Genomic DNA, 19,623 nt, shown 5'->3' with positions numbered 1-19,623 from the left:
GGGGTGAGCTGCCTTCTTGACCCGCTGCAGTCCATGGTGTGTAACGGTGTTTCAAACCAAAATCAAGTGAAACCTTTCTGGCCTGGCTCTGGAATTGAGTGGTGGGGCAGAATGGCCTCCCTGTGCTGTTCCATTGCTGTGTCTAACTCCTGCTTTGCTGTATTCCGCAGGGTGGCATGTACATCTTCCAGCTGTTTGACTATTACTCTGCTAGTGGCATCACGTTATTGTGGCAGGCGTTCTGGGAGTGTGTGGTGGTAGCCTGGGTATACGGTAAGAGGTCTCTGTCTCTCGCTGCCTGATAGCTCCCCAATGTGGGGCTATCCGCACATGGACAGACCAAATTCCACCTTAATTCAGAACCAAAATACATCTCACATGATCCCTCTTCACCAACAGTTCCAACGTGGACCCCTACACACAGCAGGAGGCTACTCATAGAGTCATAGAGCACACAAACAGACCTTTCGGCCCACCTTGTCTATGCTAACCAGGTTTCCCAACCTAATCTAGTCCCATTTGCCTGTGTTTGACCCATATCCCCGTAAACCTTTCCTCCTCATGTATCTGTCCAAAAGTCTTTTAAACCTTGTAATTATACTGACATCTACCACTTCCTCTGGCATCTCATTCCTCGTATACACTACCCTCTTGCCCCTCAGGTCCCCCTGAAATCTTTAATCCTCTCACTTCAAAAATCTGCCCCTAGTTTTCAACTTCCCCTCCCCCAAAGGGAAAAGACTTTGCCTATTTATCCGATCCATGCTCCTCATGATTTTAAAAACCTTTATGAGGTCACCCCTCAGCCTCCGACGCTCTGGGAAAACAGCTAGCTTACTCAGAAGGGGTTTTCTGATTAATCCCACTGCCCCCGCTCCTACCCTCCCGCTCCTACCCTCCCACCGCCCATGTCCTGCTAATGACTGACACATGGTCATTCGGAATGTTCCTCCTGCCACCCACCACAACAACGTCCCGATCAAACAGGGGACAGGGTGAAAGTGTGTGCTCCTCATCCCTGCCTCTCTCTGTCTCTCATTCTCTCTCTGTCTCTTCTGTTTCTCTCTCTCTCTGTCTGTCCCTCCCTCTCTCTCTGTCTCTCTCTGTTTCTCTCTCTCTCTCTCTCTCTCTGTCTCTCCCTCCCTCTCTCTCTGTCTCTCTCTGTTTCTCTCTCTCCCTCTCTCTGTCTCTCTCTTTCTCTGTCTCTCCCTCTCTCTCCCTCCCTCTCTGTCTCTGTCTCTTTCTCTCCCTCTCTCTCTGTCTCTCCCTCCCTCTCTCCCCCCCCCCCTCCTTGTCTCTCTCTCCCCCTCTCTCTCTCTCCCCCCCTCTCTCTCTCTCCCTGTCTCTCTATCTCTCTCTCTCTCTGTCTGTCTGTCTGTCTCTCTCTCTCTCTCTCCCTGTCTCTCTGTCTCTCTCTTTCTCTCTCTCTGTCTCTCCCTCTCTCACTGTCTCTCTCCCTCTCACTGTCTCTCCCTCTCTCTGTCTCTCTCTCTCTCCCTCTCTCTCTGTCTCTCTCCCTCTCACTGTCTCTCCCTCTCTCTCTCTCTCTCTCTGTCTCTCCCTCTCTCACTGTCTCTCTCCCTCTCACTGTCTCTCCCTCTCTCTCTCTCTCTGTCTCTCCCTCTCTCACTGTCTCTCTCTCCCTCTGTCTGTCTCTCTCTGTCTCTCTCCCTGAGCACTCTGTCATCTGCCCCTCAGAGCCCAACCAGCGTACCAAACCCCTCGGCACTCTGAATGTTCCGGAAATGGCCAACTGCTCAATAGAAGCTGTTAGGAAACAACTTTCCTGATAATGCGGGGAACGTGGGAGGGAATGAGGTGGTAAGATACCCTACTCCTCACATCGAGAGGTATCTCTCCGGCTTCCGAGAACTCCCTTCCTCAAATCAATGAGGGGATTCGCTCCACATCCAACCTCCACTCCCCTCCCCCACTCCCATCCCCCACTCCCTCCCCCACACTACCTTCCCCACTCCCCTCCCCCACTCCCCTCCCCCATTCCCCTCCCCTACTCCCCTCCCCCACTCCCCTCCTCCATTCCCCTCCCCCACTCCCCTCCTCCATTCCCCTCCCCCCACTCCCCTCCTCCACTCCCCTCCCCCCACTCCCCTCCCCTCCCCCACTCCCCTCCCCCACTCCCCTCCCCCACTCCCCTCCCCCACTCCCCTCCTCCATTCCCCTCCCCCACTCCCCTCCCCCACTCCCCTCCTCCATTCCCCTCCCCCACTCCCATCCCCCACTCCCTCCCCCACACTACCTTCCCCATTCCCCTCCCCTACTCCCCTCCCCCACTCCCCTCCTCCATTCCCCTCCCCCCACTCCCCTCCTCCACTCCCCTCCCCCCACTCCCCTCCCCTCCCCCACTTCCCTCCCCCACTCCCCTCCCCCACTCCCCTCCCCCACTCCCCTCCCTACTCTCCTCCCCACTCTCTCCCCCACTCCCCCCACTCCCCTCCCTCACTCCCTCCGCTCCCCCCCACTCCCCACACTCCCTCCCCCACTCCCCCCTCCACTCCCCCACTCCCTCTCCACTCGCCCCACTCCCTCCCCCACTCCCCACACTCCCTCCCCTCTGTCCCTCCCCCACTCCCTCCCCTCAGTCCCTCCCCCACTCCCCCATTCCCCCCACTCCTTCCCCTCAGTCCCTCCCCTACTCCCTCCCCCCTCCCCCACACTCCCTCCCCACTCCCCCCCACTCCCTCCCCACTCCCTCCCCCACTCCCCCCTCAGTCCCTCCCCCACTCCTTCCCCACTCCCTAATTCCCTCCTCCCCTCCCCACTCACCTCCACTCCCTCCCCCTTGCTCTGTCCCATCTACCTCCCCCTCCTTCTGCCTCTCTCTCCCTCCCATACTGTCCCCACTCCCCCTGTCCAGCCCATCTCCATTCCCCTCTCTCTCCCCCACCCGCTCAGTGGCTCCCCCTGTTGGTTAGTGTGAAATAGCTGGCCCTCGCTCTGTCCCATCTCGTTTCCCCATTGGGTTGCTCCAGTTTGCCCTCCGACCCTGGGTAATCAGCTGGTACCCTCCCAGTCCATGCCATTGGTCCACTGGTCACCTCTGACCTCTGACCCCTGTCACACTGTGTGGGTGAGGAAGTGTGTGGGGGTGTGGGGGGTCAGCCCCAGTGTGTGGGGATGTGGGGGGAGGGTATCGGAGTGTGAGGGGCCAGCCCCAGTGTGTGGGGGTGTGGGGGGAGGGTATGGGGGCGTGGGGGGGGCAGCCCCAGGGTGTGGGGTTGTGGGCGCGTGGGGGGCAGCCCCAGGGTGTGGGGGTGTGGGGGAGGGTATGGGGGCGTGGGGGGGGCAGCCCCAGGGTGTGGGGTTGTGGGCGCGTGGGGGGCAGCCCCAGGGTGTGGGGGGAGGGTGTGTAGAATGTGAAGTGACAGCAGTTGTTTGTGACTCTCCCACGCGGCAGGTGCTGACCGTTTCATCGATGATATTGCCCGAATGATCGGCTATCGGCCTTTACCCTGGATCAAATGGTGCTGGCTCTTTATCACCCCCTGTGTCTGTGTGGTGAGTGACCCAGATCCTCAAATCTCCATTTCCCGTGAAATGTTGGGGGTGATTCCTGCCCGGGGTCGCTGGGGGAGGAGGGGAGGATCCTGACTGGGACTTACTCGTCACTGATGTACCTCTCAGTGGGTTTAATGTTTCTTCCCAATTACAGGGGCCCCAGTCTCTCTGGGTGTTGTCACCTGTTCTAGCCTCCATGTTAGATAGCTGGTAACCACGGGGTTAAATCTGACATCGTGTGAGTCTAGATTTTCTGGATTATTAATCCAAAAACTAAATTATGCTTACCCTCCCAATTTGGATCTTCAAATTTTAGAAGCAAGACTTTTAGGGGAGTGTTTGACCCAGTGAGTTATTCCAATTGGTTAGCAGATAAAATAACCTCTAACTCCTTCACCAACAGTCCTGAAGCTAATCCCTCTTTGTCTCACTCATGCTCCCATCCTGAAAGCTAACTGGTTGAAGGATACAACTGGAGCCAATATTTGCCGGTTGTGATATTCATTTACAAATGATAAACATACACTTCCTCAATCAACAATTAATTACACCGTAGTCTATTGTGTGGCTAACAAATAAAAACAATTCAACACAATGGATATATAATCCAAATAATTGTGTGGTTATATAGAACTACAGTATCCCTGAGTAAAGACATGTTTTTTATATCAAAGATTATTGTCTCGCCTTCATCAGGACATTTCACAAGAATACTAATTCAATGCTTATACTCCTTGAGTGGAGAGTTCTGATTGGCCAGCAAATAGACTCATGTAATTCTCTGACCAATCAGAAGCAACTCGCCTAATTTAAAATTTAAATAAATCCTGGCAGTTAACTGTCAATTGCATTAATGGGAGCCTTCCAATGGAAATACCTCTAATAATCAGTGTCCAATTGCCAACCAATCAGTATGCTCCTGTCCTGCTGTGTAAGTGTTAGGTTTCCCTTGGAATTGCTATTCTTGTGAATGGTCCTGATAGATACAATGTGAAAAGCTTCAACAAGATGTAACCTTTTCTGACAATACCCAATTAGCATTCTAATTTTGGAAGTTGCTCCCAAAACATTGAGTCCCTATAGTGCGGAAGCAGCCCATTCGGCCCATCAAGTCCACATTGAACCTCCAAAGACCCATCCCCGCATTTCCCATGGCTAAACCACCAGCTTGCACATCCCTGGGCACTACGGGGTAAAAACAATGACTGCAGATGCTGGAAACCAGATTCTGGATCAGTGGTGCTGGAAGAGCACAGCAGCTCAGGCAGCATCCGAGGAGCAGCGAAATCGACGTTTCGGGCAAAAGCCCTTCATCAGGCACTACGGGACAACTCACCCTGACTGGCACATCTTTGGATTGTGGGAGGAAACTGGAGCACACCCACACAGATACGGGGAGAATGTGCAAACTTCACACAGAGAATCACCTGGGGTGGGAATCAAACCTGGGACCCTGGCGCTGTGAGGCAGCAGTGCTAACCACTGAGCTACCCTGAGCTCCGTGCTCTAACCAACACAGTTCCCTCTTACATTTTGTCCTGAGGTTGATGGATTGCCTCCTGTTCCTGATCAGCTGTGATTTCCCTTTAAACAGCAATCCCCAAGCCTCACCTCCCTCCTCCCCCTCCCTCTCCCCCGTCCCCCTCTACCTCCCCCTCCACCGCCCTCTCCATCGCCCCCTCCATCTCCCTCTCCCCTCCATCTCCCCCTCCAGCCCCCCCACCCCTCTACCTCCCCACTCCACCTCCCCCTTCCACCTCCCCCTCTACCTCCACCTCTCCCCTCCACCTCCCCCCTCCATCCCCCCTCCCCCCCTCCCCCTCCATCCCCCCTCCTCCCCCCCCACCTCAAACTGGGTTTCTCACTAACAGGAGGATTGTCCCACAGTTACAGGGACCTGCTGCAGGGAGGGTTTGCAAGTTTGCTTTGAAAGACAGCAGTTGTGTTTTCAGTGCAGGCCCCCCCCCCCGAGAGTCCGAGTGCATGGCTGTGGGAGTGCTGCACTGTCAGAGGGGCTGATACTAACCAGGGGCCCACCTCCGTCTCCATTATCTATTAAAACGTGTCACTATTAGAACAATGGGAGTTTCCTCAATTATTGCCACGGAAACCAGGTTTCCAGGTTATCCAAACTATTTGCTGTTTGTGGGATCTTGCTGTGCCCAGATTGCCCTTTTGTTTCCCTCACACTTTGTGAAGTTGGATATGAACCTGCGAACTGATGCCTTCCTGCCGTTCTGCACAGGGAATCTTCCTGTTTCACATTGTCAACTACAAACCCCTCACTTACAACAAGACCTACGTGTACCCATGGTGGGGCGAGATGATTGGCTGGATCCTGGCAATAGCTTCGATGGTCTGTATCCCCCTCACTGTAGGGATCAAGATGCTGCGAGCTGAGGGAACCCTCAAACAGGTTAGTTCACATTGAACCCACCGTCTCATTGCTGTTCAACACTGGCTACTCAGAGAGGGCCTTGAGATGCAGCCCATCTGTCTCTCTCTCTCTCTCTCCCTCCGTCTCGCACTCTCTCTTTCTCTCTCTCTCTGTCTCTCTCTCTCTGTCTATCTCTCTCCCTCTGTCTCGCACTCCCTCTGTCTCGCACTCTCCCTCTCTCTCTCTCTCTCTCTCTCTGTCTCTCTCTCTCTCCCTCTGTCTTGCACTCTCTCTGTCTCTGTCTCTCTTGCATTCTCTCTCCCTCTCTCAGTCTCCATTTGTTTTACTCTCTGTCTATCTTGCTCTCTTTATCTCACCCTCTCTCTCTCTCGCACTCTGTCCTGCCCTCTCTATCTCAGATAGAGGAAGAGAGAGAGAGCGAGAGAGAATCCCATTGGGAATTCAGGAGAAATGACTTTACCCAGACAATGGGCGGAGTGTGGAAGTTGCTCCCATGGAGAGAGAGAGAGAGAGAGGGAGAGAGAGACAGAGAGGGAGAGAGAGACAGAGAGGGAGAGAGAGACAGAGAGAGAGAGAGAGAGAGACAGAGGGAGAGAGACAGAGAGCCTCATCATCACTAAATGCCGTCATGTGTGGTCAGGACGAACGCAGTTACTCCACTTTTTCAGTTGGAGCAGCAATGAGCAGCAGTTGGAGACTTAGTGAAGCCTCATGTTGCCGAAGTGCTTCCTGTGGTCAGCACAGTGTCACGACGATGGTGCAGGTGTTTGTGCCGTTCAGGAAGATCAGAGACAGGTGACAATGCTGAGAGTTGTCTCACTGATCCTGATTGGCTCCTGTGAGGAGGGGTATTGGGGTGTGGAGTGGGAGTTGGAGGTGAGTCTTCCTGACGTGTAGTTGAAGGGATTTTCCCCCCCCCCACAGGCTGGGAGAGGGAGAGGGAGCTGGGGGGGGAAGAGAGGGGGAGTGGCAGGGGAGGGAGGGAGATGGAGAGGGGGAGGGATAGAGATAGAGGGAGTGGGGAGAGAGAGAGGGAGGGAGCGAGAGAGAGAGAGAGGAGTGGGGAGAGGGAGGGAGTGAGGGAGGGGGCAAGAGAGAGAGAGTGGTGTGGGGAGAGGGAGTGAGGGAGTGGGGAGAGAGAGAGAGAGAGAGGGGGAAGGAGCGAGAGAGAGAGAGAGAGGAAGTGTGGGAGAGAGGAAGTGGGGAGAAAGAGAGAGGGAGTGAGGAGAAAGAGGGAGTGGAGGAGAGAGGGAGGGAGTTGGGGGAGAGGGGGAGTTGGGGAGAGGGAGAGAGAGGGGAGTGAGGAGAAAGAGGGATGGAGAGAGAGAGGAAGTGGAGAGAGACAGAAGAAGTGAGGGGAGAGAGGGATGGGGGTTTGAGGGGGATGGAGTGGGGAGAGGGAGGGATGGGGGTTTGAGGGGGATGGAGTGGGGGGAGGGAGGGATGGGGGTTTGGGGGGATGGAGTGGGGGGAGGGAGGGATGGGGGTTTGAGGGGGATGGAGTGGGGGGAGGGAGGGATGGGGGTTTGAGGGGGATGGAGTGGGGAGAGGGAGGGATGGGGGTTTGAGGGGGATGGAGTGGGGGGAGGGAGGGATGGGGGTTTGGGGGGATGGAGTGGGGGGAGGGAGGGATGGGGGTTTGAGGGGGATGGAGTGGGGGGAGGGAGGGATGGGGGTTTGAGGGGGATGGAGTGGGGGGGAGGGAGGGCTCGTGTGGAGAACTGTGCCTGTTGACTGAGTGTAATTTGATGCTGGATTCCTGACAGGATAGGATTCTCACTGACGGTGTCTTTGCTGATCCACAGCGTTGGCAATGCCTCACCACCCCAGTGTGGGGCTCACACCACCTGCAGTACATGACCCACGAGGCTTCCTCCAAGTTCCTACCAGCAGATGGACAAAGCCAGGTGCACAAGGAGAAGGAGACCACCATCTAACTGCACTACAGGGGGCACTCTCTCCTCTACCCCTCAAACCCCCATCCCTTCCCCGCTCTGCCAAGTTCTGTCTGTGATTATGCGTAGCATCGATTCCCATTCGGATTTCACATGCAGATCTTCAAGTGTTTTGTACAGAGTGTAGCTGTCATGGTCGATGTAGAGACTGTCTATTTTCCCCAATGTATTGTTTGCTTTGTAAATATGCACGGTTCTCAGAAATTACACTGTGACCTTAAACAGCAGCAGTGTTGGACATGCCCCATCCCAAATGAAAACCAGCTGAGTTAGCCAATCGCGTACCCAGATCCTCACAATCCTTTCCCGTCGTGTTGGGTCAAACAGACTGACATTGGCGTTGACTCCTGATCCACCTCAGCAGGAGCTCACCAGGGAATGGAAGGGACTCAAGGAGGGACAGAGAGGGCAAGTGACAGTGAGCTACACCAGAGAGGTAGAGACAAGAGAGCCCAGACTCAGCGGGTGGAGGGGAAGGCTGGCGATTGGTCTCAGGGAGAGGGTGTTCACATACAGAGGGTTGGCAGGAGGAGCTGTCGAGGTTGAATGAATAAAAATTGCAACAGCAAGTGATGAGGAGATGGGTACCAATCCCCAATCCAGTGTCACCTCACTGGTATTTTGTGCTGTGTCTTACTTGGGTCACTTGGTAGTTTCCTTCCAGGAGAAAGTGAGTACTGCAGATGCTGGAGATCAGAGCTGAAAATGTGTTGCTGGAAAAGCACAGCAGGTCAGGCAGCATCCAAGGAGCAGGAGAATCGACGTTTCGGGCATGAGCCCTTCGAGGAGAATCGACGTTCTAGGAGAAGGGCTCGTGCCCGAAACGTCGATTCTCCTGTTCCTTGGATGCTGCCTGACCTGCTGTGCTTTTCCAGCAACACATTTTCAGCTCTGTTTCCTTCCATACATGGTCAACTTGTGTAAATGGAGAGAGGGGTGAGATATATCTCTGTTCTGTTTATTAACAGTATTACACTTTGGTCATGGCTCCATCCACCACCTCGATTGATTTTGTCTCAAGCTTTTAGAACTTGTCTAGAAAACCCTTTCTGTTTATATTCCACCTTTCCATCATCTCTCGACCTTCCAAAGAGCTTCAAAGCCATGGAGTATTTTTGTAGTGTGTCCATTGATGGAGTGTAGGATAGCTGACAACACAGTAAGATCCCACAGACAAAAGCATGATAACATTGTGTGTCAGTGCTGGGATAAACATTGAACCAGGATATCTTTAAAAAGTGCACTCAGATCACCAAACAGAAGGCCAGTTTAATTTGCCCCTCCCCCCAGAAGTGGAGACTGGAGTGGGAGACTTGAACCTCGGACTCAGAGAGGAGAGAAATTGCCTGTGAAGCCTGAGGGTGCATCTCAATCTTGGACCTTAGCTGTCTATCCAATCAAACCTTGATTATTGATCAATTTTTCTGTCAGGAATGGTTGTTAAGTACACTCAGTAATGATTCAAACTCCCATTACACTCTCAGACGGACAGACAGACAGACAGACAGAAGGGGAAAAGCTTCCTGAAGGTTTTCTGCAGGATATCCGGGAAGCAACCCGATGTGCCAAAATTCCAGATCACCTCAACTGGTAAAATAAAAGGAGTTGGGCTGTGGAATTGTGTGAGAGAATCCAGTTTGGAGATTGGGATTCATTTGTACAACAGTATCAGTCTGGACACCATCAATCAGAAGCAGAGATTGAGGGATGCAATACAGTAATGAAGGTGTCTGTGACAAACACACAGGTTTACACTCCCTGAAAGAGCTGTCACTCTCTTTCATTTTCACACGTTTGCAGGTCATTTACTGAACAGAACAAACATGCTCCAGCTTAAACAAATGCAATAAATTTTCGAACATTGGTGTGAACTTGTTTCTTGGTTTTATCAAGATTTGCATCTAGAGGCTGGGTCCGGTATTTATTCCCCGTCCCTAATTGCCCCTTGGGAAGGTGGGGGTGAGCTGCCTTCTTGACCCACTGCAGTCCATGTGCTGTGCGTTGACCCACAATGCCCTTAGGGATTCTGACCCAGCGACACTGAAGGAACGGCGATATATTTCCAGGTCAGGATGGTGAGTGGTTTGGAGGGGAACTTGCAGTGGGATGGTGTTCCCATGTATCTGCTACCCTTGTCCTTCTAGATGGAAGTGGTTGTGGGTTTGGAATGTGCTGCCTGAGGATCTTTGGTGAGTTTCTGCAGTGCATCTTGTAGATAGTACACACTGCTGTTACTGAGTGTTGGTGGGGGAGGGAGGGGGTGTTTGTGAATGTGGGGCCAATCAAGCGGCTGCTTTGTCCTGGATGGGGTTGAGCTTCTTGAGTGTTGTTGGAGCTGCCCCCATCCAGGGCAAGTGGGGAGGATTCCATCACATTCCTGACTGGTGCCTTGTAGATGGTAGACAGGCTTTGGGGAGTCAGGAGGGGAGTTACTCACCGCAGTATTCCCAGCCTCTGACCTGATGTAACCCCCCCACCCCTCACCCCTCGAGTGTCCCTCTGAGGACTGACCGTCTGAACACAGGAAGCCCTTCCTCCTGATTTATTCCAACAAAGCCCCTGTCACCAGTCCTGCCAGCAACCGCTGCCAGATCGATCCCAACTGAAAATTGCTGCCTGGTTACCTCTTCCCTTCCTAAGTTCTGGGCTAAGCAGAATATTCACAGCTTCTCCAGTCTCTGTACAATCACCAGGGCTCTCCCTCCACCATCCCTGAAGCCATTCTGGGGAATTTCACTGTGATTTAACCCTATAACGTGGTGATGGAGGGAGGGAGGGGTGTGACTGGGCAGTGTGAGTCTCACAGTGTGGACAAAGCACTCAATGGAAGGATTAAAGGCTGCACTGACTCAAGGCTCACTAGCTTGGAGATATTGCCCAGTTCACGTTAACATCTGGATTATTCCAAGAACCAAAGCTAGGTCATTTTCGATAGAACTCCCCAAGTGACTTCTTCCACCCCCACTCCCCCTCCCCCAGGAAACCATTCATGACTGAGAGAGCTGTGACTGCACAACACACACCCTGTTTAAACCAACCAACATCAACACTCACAAAGAGAACACTCATGCTCACCATTCACTGCTTGGAGTCCAATAACATTCCAAAATCCCACCTGGAATGAAACGCTTTAATCCTGAGAAGAGCCCCCAATGTGGTATGAACCAGACCAGAGCAGACCCCTTGCAAATATACATGAACAAGGTCACCCAGAGGCGAATCTTGTCTTATTGTTAGGTAGGTGTCAGGCACTGTGTTCCAGATGTGATTCAATTAATCAAACTACTTGAAGTTACGCAAAACACACTTTACCTTCACACAACAGTTAGAATACAGACATAATAAAAATAAAAGAATTGTTTAAATGTAACTTCACAAAATAATAGATATATTAACTACTAAGAATTAACAGTTCCAACACAGGAACATCCCAGAAACACACCCTTGGCAAAGGCAAATTCAGTAAGACAGAGTCTCACATGCAATTCTAGCAGCGGGAAGGGAAACCCAGCTTATAGCTGGAACACAGAGAGGAATAAAGGCTTCCACATCCAGCTTCAATACCACAGCAACTGCAGAAAAATATCCTGGTTTTGTGGGAGTTTAACCCCACCCATTCAGGCTGCTTCTATTACTCCACCTTCTAAAAGAACTCTCAAGGCCTCACACACGGTTTATTGTCTTTAAGAAGACAGATCCCACCTCTGTCTTGGATGTTCCTCAGAAAAACACCCAGGACAAAATGCACCGAGTAAAAGCACTGCATCATCATTCTGCAAAAAGATGGGTAAACAACCTGTTTCTGGGAAATACAAAACCATACTGTCAGAGGGTCAGTGCTGAGGGAGTGCGGCACTGTCAGAGGGTCAGTGCTGAGGGAGTGCCTGCACTGTCGGAGGGTCAGTGCTGAGGGAGTGCCGCACTATCGGAGGGTCAGTACTGAGGGAGTGCCTGCACTGTCGGAGGGTCAGTGCTGAGGGAGTGCCTGCACTGTCGGAGGGTCAGTGATGAGGGAGTGCCGCACTGTCGGACGGTCAGTGCTGAGGGAGTGCCTGCACTGTCGGAGGGTCAGTACTAAGGGAGTGCCGCACTGTCGGAGGGTCAGTACTGAGAGAGTGCCGCACTATCAGAGGGTCGGTGCTGAGGGAGTGCCGCACTATCGGAGGGTCGGTGATGAGGGAGTGCCGCACTGTCGGAGGGCCAGTGCTGAGGGAGTGCTGCACTGTTGGAGGGTCAGTGCTGAGAATGTGCTGCACTGTCGGAGGGTCAGTGCTGAGCGAGTACCGCACTGTCGGAGGGTCAGTGCTGAGGGAGTGCTGCACTGTTGGAGGGTCAGTGCTGAGAATGTGCTGCACTGTCGGAGGGTCAGTGCTGAGCGAGTGCCGCACTATCGGAGGGTCGGTGCTGAGGGAGTGCCGCAATATCGGAGGGTCGGTGATGAGGGAGTGCCGCACTGTCGGAGGGTCAGTGCTGAGGGAGTGCCGCACTGTCGGAGGTCAGTGCTGAGGGAGTGCTGCACTGTCGGAGTGTCAGTGCCGAGGGAGTGCCGCACTGTCGGAGGGTCAGTGCTGAGCGAGTGCCGCACTGTCGGAGGGCCAGTGCTGAGGGAGTGCTGCACTGTTGGAGGGTCAGTGCTGAGAATGTGCTGCACTGTCGGAGGGTCAGTGCTGAGCGAGTGCCGCACTGTCGGAGGGTCAGTGCTGAGGGAGTGCCGCACTGTCGGAGGGTCAGTGCTGAGGAAGCGCCGCACTGTCAGAGCCTGAGGGGAGTTAGTGTGAGGTGCTGCCGTGGGGAACTGGATGCTGAATGTCTCTGTGTTGCTGTGTGGTTTGATTGGGATGGACCCCTCAGGGACATTGTCACTCAGTTACCCAGGGTCACTGGTCCTCTGCCACTGCCTGACTGGAAGACCAGAATCCGAGTCGGATGTGCATACATAAGGTGGGCTATAACATTCGGGAGGCGAAAGTGAGGACGGCAGATGCTGGAGGTCAGATTCGAGAGTGTGGGGCTGGAAAAGCACAGCGGGTCAGGCAGCATCTGAGCAGCAGGAGAGTCGACATGTCAGGCATAAACCCTTCATCAGTCCTGACAAAGGGCTTTTACCATAACGTCTGGGAGCAGAATTAGGCCACTTGGCCCATCGGGTCCACCAATCGATCATGGCTGATATGTGTCTCAACCCCATTCCCCTGCCTTCTCCCTGTAACCCTTGACCCCCCCCCCTTACCAATCTGGAACCTATCTGTCTCTGCCTGAAATGCACTCAGTTACGTGTCCTCCACAGCTCTCTGTTGCAATGAGTCCCACAGATTCCCCACCCTCTGGCTGAAGAGATTCCTCCCCATCTCAGTTCTAAAGGGGCGTCCCTTCACCCTGAGGCTGTGCCCTCGAGTCCTAGTCCCTCCTACCGCTGGGAACATCTTCCCCATGTCCCCTCTCTCCAGGCCTCTCAGGACTCCATACGTTTCAATGAAATGCTCCCTCATCTTTCTAAACACCATCGAGTACAGAGCCAGACTCCTCAACCGTTCCTCATGTGACAAGCCCCTCATCCCAGGGATCATTCCTGTAAAGCCCCTCCGCACTGCCCTCAGGGCCTGTACATCCTTGTACAGATACAGGGGCCCAAAACTGCTCACAGTATTGCAAGTGAGGCCTGTCCAGAGCCTTATCCAGCCTCAGCAGTACATCCCAGCTCTTGAAATGAATGTTCACATTGCATTTGCCTTCCTAACGTCCAACTGAAGCTGCGTGTTAACCTGAACTCGGACTCCCAGCCCCTTTCTGATTCAAATTTCCGAAGCCTTTTCCCATTTAGAAAATAGTCTGCTCCTCTCCTCTGACTGTAGTGCTTGCCTCACATTGTATGCTTTGCCCGTTCTCTCAGCCTGTCCAAGCCCCCCTGCCGACTCCCTGATCCTCAACACTATCTGAGTGTCCGCCTACCTGCGTTTCATCAGAAACTTAACAACAATGTCCCCAGTTCCTTTGTTTAGATTGTTAATAATAACGTGAATAGTTATGGTCACAACACAGACCCTGCGTAACTCCACTGGTCACCAGCTGCCATCCTGACAAACACCCCTTTATCCCCACTCCCTGTTTTCTGTAGGTCAGCCAATCCTCTATCCACGTCAGTACCTTACCCCAACACCAAGGGCTCTTCTCTTATTTCCCTGCCTCCATTACCATCCCTTGACAAAGCTGTGCTGACACAGCCCTATTTTCCCATGCCCTTCCAAGTGCTCCTTCATCATTCACTCTAACGACCGAGGTCAGGCTAACTGGCAGAGAGTTTCCTGTGTTCTGCCTCTCTCCCTTCTTAACTGAGGGGGGTTACATTAGCCATTTTCCAGTCCTCTGGGACCCTCCCTGACTCCCATGATTCCTGAACGATCATCACCAATGCCCCAATCTTCTCAGCTATCTCCTTCAGAACTCTGGGATGTAATCCAACCAGTCCGGGCGATTTATCCACCCTAAGACCTTTCATCTTCCCCGACACTGTCTCCTTAGTGATGGTCACTACACTCACCTCTGTCCCCCAACTTGTTGAAGTTATGATCTGCTCCCAGGGCCTTTCACCGTGAAGATTGATGGAAAACATTTTCAGTTCCTCCGCTATTTCCTCGTTTCCCATTCCTCCTTCTCTGGCCTCATTTTCCAGCGTCCTACTTCCACTCCTGACCTGCTCCTGCCTTTTAGATATCTAAAAAAACTCACATAAGATCGTCTTGTATGTTCCTGGCTAGTTTACCCTCGTATTTCATATTCTCCTGCATTATTGCTTTTCTCGTTGTCCCCTGCTGGGACAATCCTTTAGCTTCCCACTAACCTTCACCCCATTGGCTGCTTTTGCTGGTGTTTTTATTCTGTCCCTTTGTCGGCCATCCTCCTGTTCCTTCTTCCTCGGGATGAATTCCCGTTGTGTCTCCTGAATTATCCCCAGAAATCCCTGCCTTTGCTGTTCCACCAACTTCCCCATCGGGCTCCCTGGCTAACCCCTCCCTCGTGTCTTTGGAGATATTTTAACTCCGCTGTAACTCTGTTCCCTCTGTTTCCAGCTTCTCAAACTGCAGGGTAAATTCCATCATGTTATGGTCACTGCCCCCTAGGAATTCTGATGTGGAGATGCCGGTGTCGGACTGAGGTGGACAAAGTTAAAAATCCCCCAACACCAGGTTATAGTCCAACAGGTTTATTTGGAAGCACTAGCTTTCAGAGCGACGCTCCTTCATCAGGATCACAACCACCTGATGAAGGAGCGACGCTCTGAAAGCTAGTGCTTCCAAATAAACCTGTTGGACTATAACCTGGTGTTGGGGGATTTTTAACCCTAGGGGACCCTTCACCTTAAGCTCCCTAGTCCTACCTATGCCTACCTCATTTCACATCACCAAATCCAGAATTACCCGTTCCCTCGTGGCCCCTAACACAGACTGCTCCAATAAAACCATCTCTTCGACATTCCAAGAATTTTCTTGGCATCTGTGACCAGGAGTTTCCCTGATCTCCTGAATGTTGAAGTAACAGTGCATTCCCTAAAAATCCTTTCTCTCTCCTGACTAATATTCTTCCCCACATCCCGATTCCTGCTCAGAGGCCTGTACACACCTCCCCTCACGGGCTTCTTCCACTTGTAGATCCTCAGTTCCACCCACACAGATTCCACACCTTCCTGAACCACTTCATGCTAGTGATTTAATTTCATTTCTCCCTCAGTATCAGTGAAACAAGGGAGCTGGTCGTTGACTTCAGGAAGTGGAGTGGAGGACACACCCCTGTCTGTATCAATCGCTCTGTTTCTCTGCGACTCCATTTTCAAGGACCTGTGAACCTGCACCCCAGGGTCTCTTTGTTCAGCAACTCTTACCATTGTGCTTTTGCCCGAAATGTCGATGTCACTGCTCCTCGGATACTGCCTGAACTGCTGTGCTCTTCCAGCACCACTGATCCAAAACCTTACCATTAAGTGTATACTGCTAAGATTTGCTTTCCCAAAATGCAGCACCTTGCATTTATCTAAATTAAACTCCATCTGCCACTCCTCGGCCCACTGGCTCACCTGACCTTTCAATAAGACACGTGTCTTTGGATATTTAGCTCCAGCCCTGATCTCCTTACGGCCTCATCTCTGAGATACCCACAGCATCGATCCCACCAATTGCAATCTGTGCTCCAGGCTCATTTCCCTTGTTTTGGATTCTGTGTGTGTTTAGGTACAACACCCTCACTCCAGCATTGACTGCCCCCTTCTCATTGTCCCCACTACCTGCTGTGCCTGAGGTGAGATCCCTGATCCTCTCCGGACTCACTGTCCTCTTACTTGTGCTGAAAACTTTAAGACCCTTTGCTGGGCCCTTCCCCCACTCTTTAACCATTTCCATAATTTTCCAACTGAACCCGCACACACGTAACTCCGTGCAGCTGGAAGAACAGCACTTCATTTTCCTCTTGGGAGACCCTGAGAGCTTCAGGTTCAACATCAAATACAATCATTGTATGGCCTGAACTAATCTTATTGAGTTCTTTGAGGAGGTGATGAGACAGGTCAGCGAAGGTCGAGCAGTGTATGTGGTGTATACGGACTCCAGCAAGGCATTTGATAAGGTTCCCCATGGTAGGCTCATTCATAAAGTCAGGAAATATGGGATACAGGGAGATTTGGCTATCTGGATTCAGAACTGGCTGGCTGACAGAAGGCAGAGTGTAGATGGAAAGTATTCTGCCTGGAGGTCAGTGTTGAGTCATAGAGTCCTAGAGATGTACAGCATGGATACAGACCCTTTGGTCCAACCTGTCCATGCCGACCAGATATCCCAACCCAATCTAGTTCCACCTGCCAGCACCCGGCCCATATCCCTCCAAACCCTTCCTATTCATATACCCATCCAAATGCCTCTTAAATGTTGCAATTGTACCAGCCTCCACCACTTCCTCTGGCAGCTCATTCCATACACGTACCACCCTCTGTGTGAAAAAGTTGCCCCTTAGATCTCTTATATCTTTCCCCTCTCACCCTAAACCTATGCCCTCTAGTTCTGGACTCCCCTATGCCCCTCATAATTTTGTAAACCTCTATAAGGTCACCCCTCAGCCTCCGACGCTCCAGGGAAAACAGCCCCAGCCTGTTCAGCCTCTCCCTGTAGCTCAGATCCTCCAACTCTGGCAACATCCTTGTAAATCTTTTCTGAACCCTTTCAAGTTTCACAACATCTTTCCGATAGGAAGGAGACCAAAATTGCACCCAATATTCCAACAGTGACCTAACCAATGTCCTGTACAGCTGCAACATGACCTCCCAACTCCTGTACTCAATACTCTGACCAATAAAGGAAAGCATACCAAATGCCTTCTTCACTATCCTATCTACCTGCAACTCCACTTTCAAGGAGCTATGAACCTGCACTCCAAGGTCTCTTTGTTCAGCAACACTCCCCAGGACCTGAAATCAAAAGAGAAAATGCTGGAAAATCTCAGCAGGTCTGACAGCATCTGTAAGGAGAGAAAAGAGCTGATGTTCGAGTCTAACTGACCCTTAAGTTAGACTCAAAATGTCAGCTCCTTTCTCTCCTTACAGATGCTGCCAGACCTGCTGAGATTTTCCAGCATTTTCTCTTTTGATTTCAGATTCCAGCATCTGCAGTAATTTGCTTTTACTCCCTAGGACCTTACCATTAAGTGTATAAGTCCTGGGAAGATTTGCTTTCCCAAAATGCAGCACCTCGCATTTATCTGAATTAAACTCCATCTGCCACCTCTCAGCCCATTGGCCCATCTGGTCAAGATCCTGTTGTAATCTGAAGTAACCTTCTTCGCTGTCCACTACACCTCCAATTTTGGTATCATCTGCAAACTTACTAACTGTACCTCTTATGCTCACATCCAAACCATTTATGTAAATGACAAAAAGTAGTGGACCCAGCACCGATCCTTGTGGCACTCCACTGGTCACAGGCCTCCAGTCTGAAAAACAACCCTCCACCGCCACCCTCTGTCTTCTACCTTTGAGTTAGTTCTGTATCTAAATGGCTAGTTCTCCCTGTATTCCATAAGATCTAACCTTGCTAACCAGACTCCCATGGGGAACCTTGTCGAATGCCTTACTGAAGTCCATATAGATCACATCTACTGCTCTGCCCTCATCAATCTTCTTTGTTACTTCTTCAAAAAACTCAATCAAGTTAGTGAGACATGATTTCCCAAGCACAAAGCCATGTTGACTATCCCCAATCAGTCCTTGCCTTTCCAAATACATGGACATCCTGTCCCTCAGGATTCCCTCCAACAACTTGCCCACCACCGAGGTCACGCTCACTGGTCTATAGTTCCCTGACTTGTCCTTACTGCCCTTCTTAAACAGTGGCACCACGTTTGCCAACCTCCAGTCTTCTGGAACCTCACCTGTGACTACCGATGTTAGTTGTTTAAGGAAATTTGATTCAGGGATGAGATGGAATCTGAGCTTCAAGCACTGACTCATCAGGGTGGGGTCAAAAGGTGTGGTGCTGGGATAGCACAGCTGGTCAGGCAGCATCCGAGGAGCAAGAGAGTCAACGTTTTGGGCAAAGCTCTTCATCAGGAATGTGTGACTTACAAATTCCTGATGAAAGGTTCATGCTTAAAACACCGACTCTCCTGCTCCTCGGATGCTGCCTGACCTGCTGTGCTATCCCAGCACTATACCTTTTGAGTGTTTAAGGCAGGTTATGTGACGACAGGACCTGGTGTGTGGTGTAGGGGGCTAGGCCAGTGGGGAACATAGAACATAGAAAAGTATAGCATAGAACAGGCCTTTCGGCCCACAATGTTGTGCCGAGGATTATTCCTAATCTAACATAAAATAACTTAACCTACACACCCCTCAGCTCACTGCTATCCATGTGCATGGCCAGCAGTCGCTTAAATGTCCCCAATGACTCTGCTTCCACCACCACAGCTGGCAACGCACTCCATACATTCACAACTCTCTGTGTAAAGAACCTACCTCTGACACCTCCTTTATATCTTCCTCCTAATATCTTCAAACTATGACCCCTCATACCAGTCAATCCTGCCCTGGGGAAGTCTCTGGCTATTGACTCTATCTATTCCTCTCATTATCTTGTATACCTCGATCAGGTCACCTCTCTTCCTCCTCCTCTCCAAAGAGAAAAGTCCGAATGGTAATGGAGGCAGGGAAATAAGAAAGGTCAGATGAGCCAGTGGGCCGAGGAGTGGCAGATGAGTTTAATTTAGATAAATGCAAGGTGCTGCATTTTGGGAAAGCAAATCTTAACAGTATACACTTCATGGTAAGGTTTTGGATTAGTGGTGCTGGAAGAGCACAGCAGTTCAGGCAGTATCCGAGGAGCAGTGACATCGACATTTCGGGCAAAAGCACAATGGTAAGAGTTGCTGAACAAAGAGACCCTGGGGCGCAGGTTCACAGCTCCTTGAAAATGGAGTCGCAGGGAAACAGGGCGATTGATACAGACAGGGGTGTGTCCTCCACTCCACTTCCTGAAGTCAACGACCAGCTCCAGGGTATGGGCTGGGTGCTGGCAGGTGGGACTAGATTGGGTTGGGATATCTGGGTCAGCATGGACCAAAGGGTCTGTTTCCATGCTGTACATCTCTATGACTCTACAACCTGCTACAGATATGGTCACTAGCACCAAGTAATGCACTTCCTGATTCCTGAGATGACCCTCTTGGTTTTGTGCTGGGTCCCTGATCCTGAGGTAATCCTGTTAATAAAGGCCTTACAAT

At 51.7% G+C, this 19,623-nt stretch overlaps 1 protein-coding gene across 1 annotated transcript in view; it reads left to right on the top strand.

Moving 5' to 3' along the window:
* Nucleotides 1-8,580, top strand: part of LOC132822207 (sodium- and chloride-dependent creatine transporter 1-like) — a 196,265-nt gene extending 187,685 nt beyond the window's left edge. Inside the window, exons 11-14 of the mRNA XM_060835284.1 lie at nucleotides 171-273; nucleotides 3,416-3,516; nucleotides 5,762-5,932; nucleotides 7,720-8,580. Of these exons, the coding sequence (XP_060691267.1) occupies nucleotides 171-273; nucleotides 3,416-3,516; nucleotides 5,762-5,932; nucleotides 7,720-7,851 (507 nt within the window). The 3' untranslated portion in view covers nucleotides 7,852-8,580. The remainder of the gene's footprint in view (nucleotides 1-170; nucleotides 274-3,415; nucleotides 3,517-5,761; nucleotides 5,933-7,719) is intronic.
* Nucleotides 8,581-19,623: the final 11,043 nt, after the last annotated feature.

The sequence above is a fragment of the Hemiscyllium ocellatum genome, chromosome 14 (genome assembly GCF_020745735.1).
Source record: "Hemiscyllium ocellatum isolate sHemOce1 chromosome 14, sHemOce1.pat.X.cur, whole genome shotgun sequence".
Taxonomy (NCBI): Eukaryota; Metazoa; Chordata; class Chondrichthyes; order Orectolobiformes; family Hemiscylliidae; genus Hemiscyllium; species Hemiscyllium ocellatum.
This window is presented reverse-complemented; position numbering and strand designations above follow the sequence as displayed.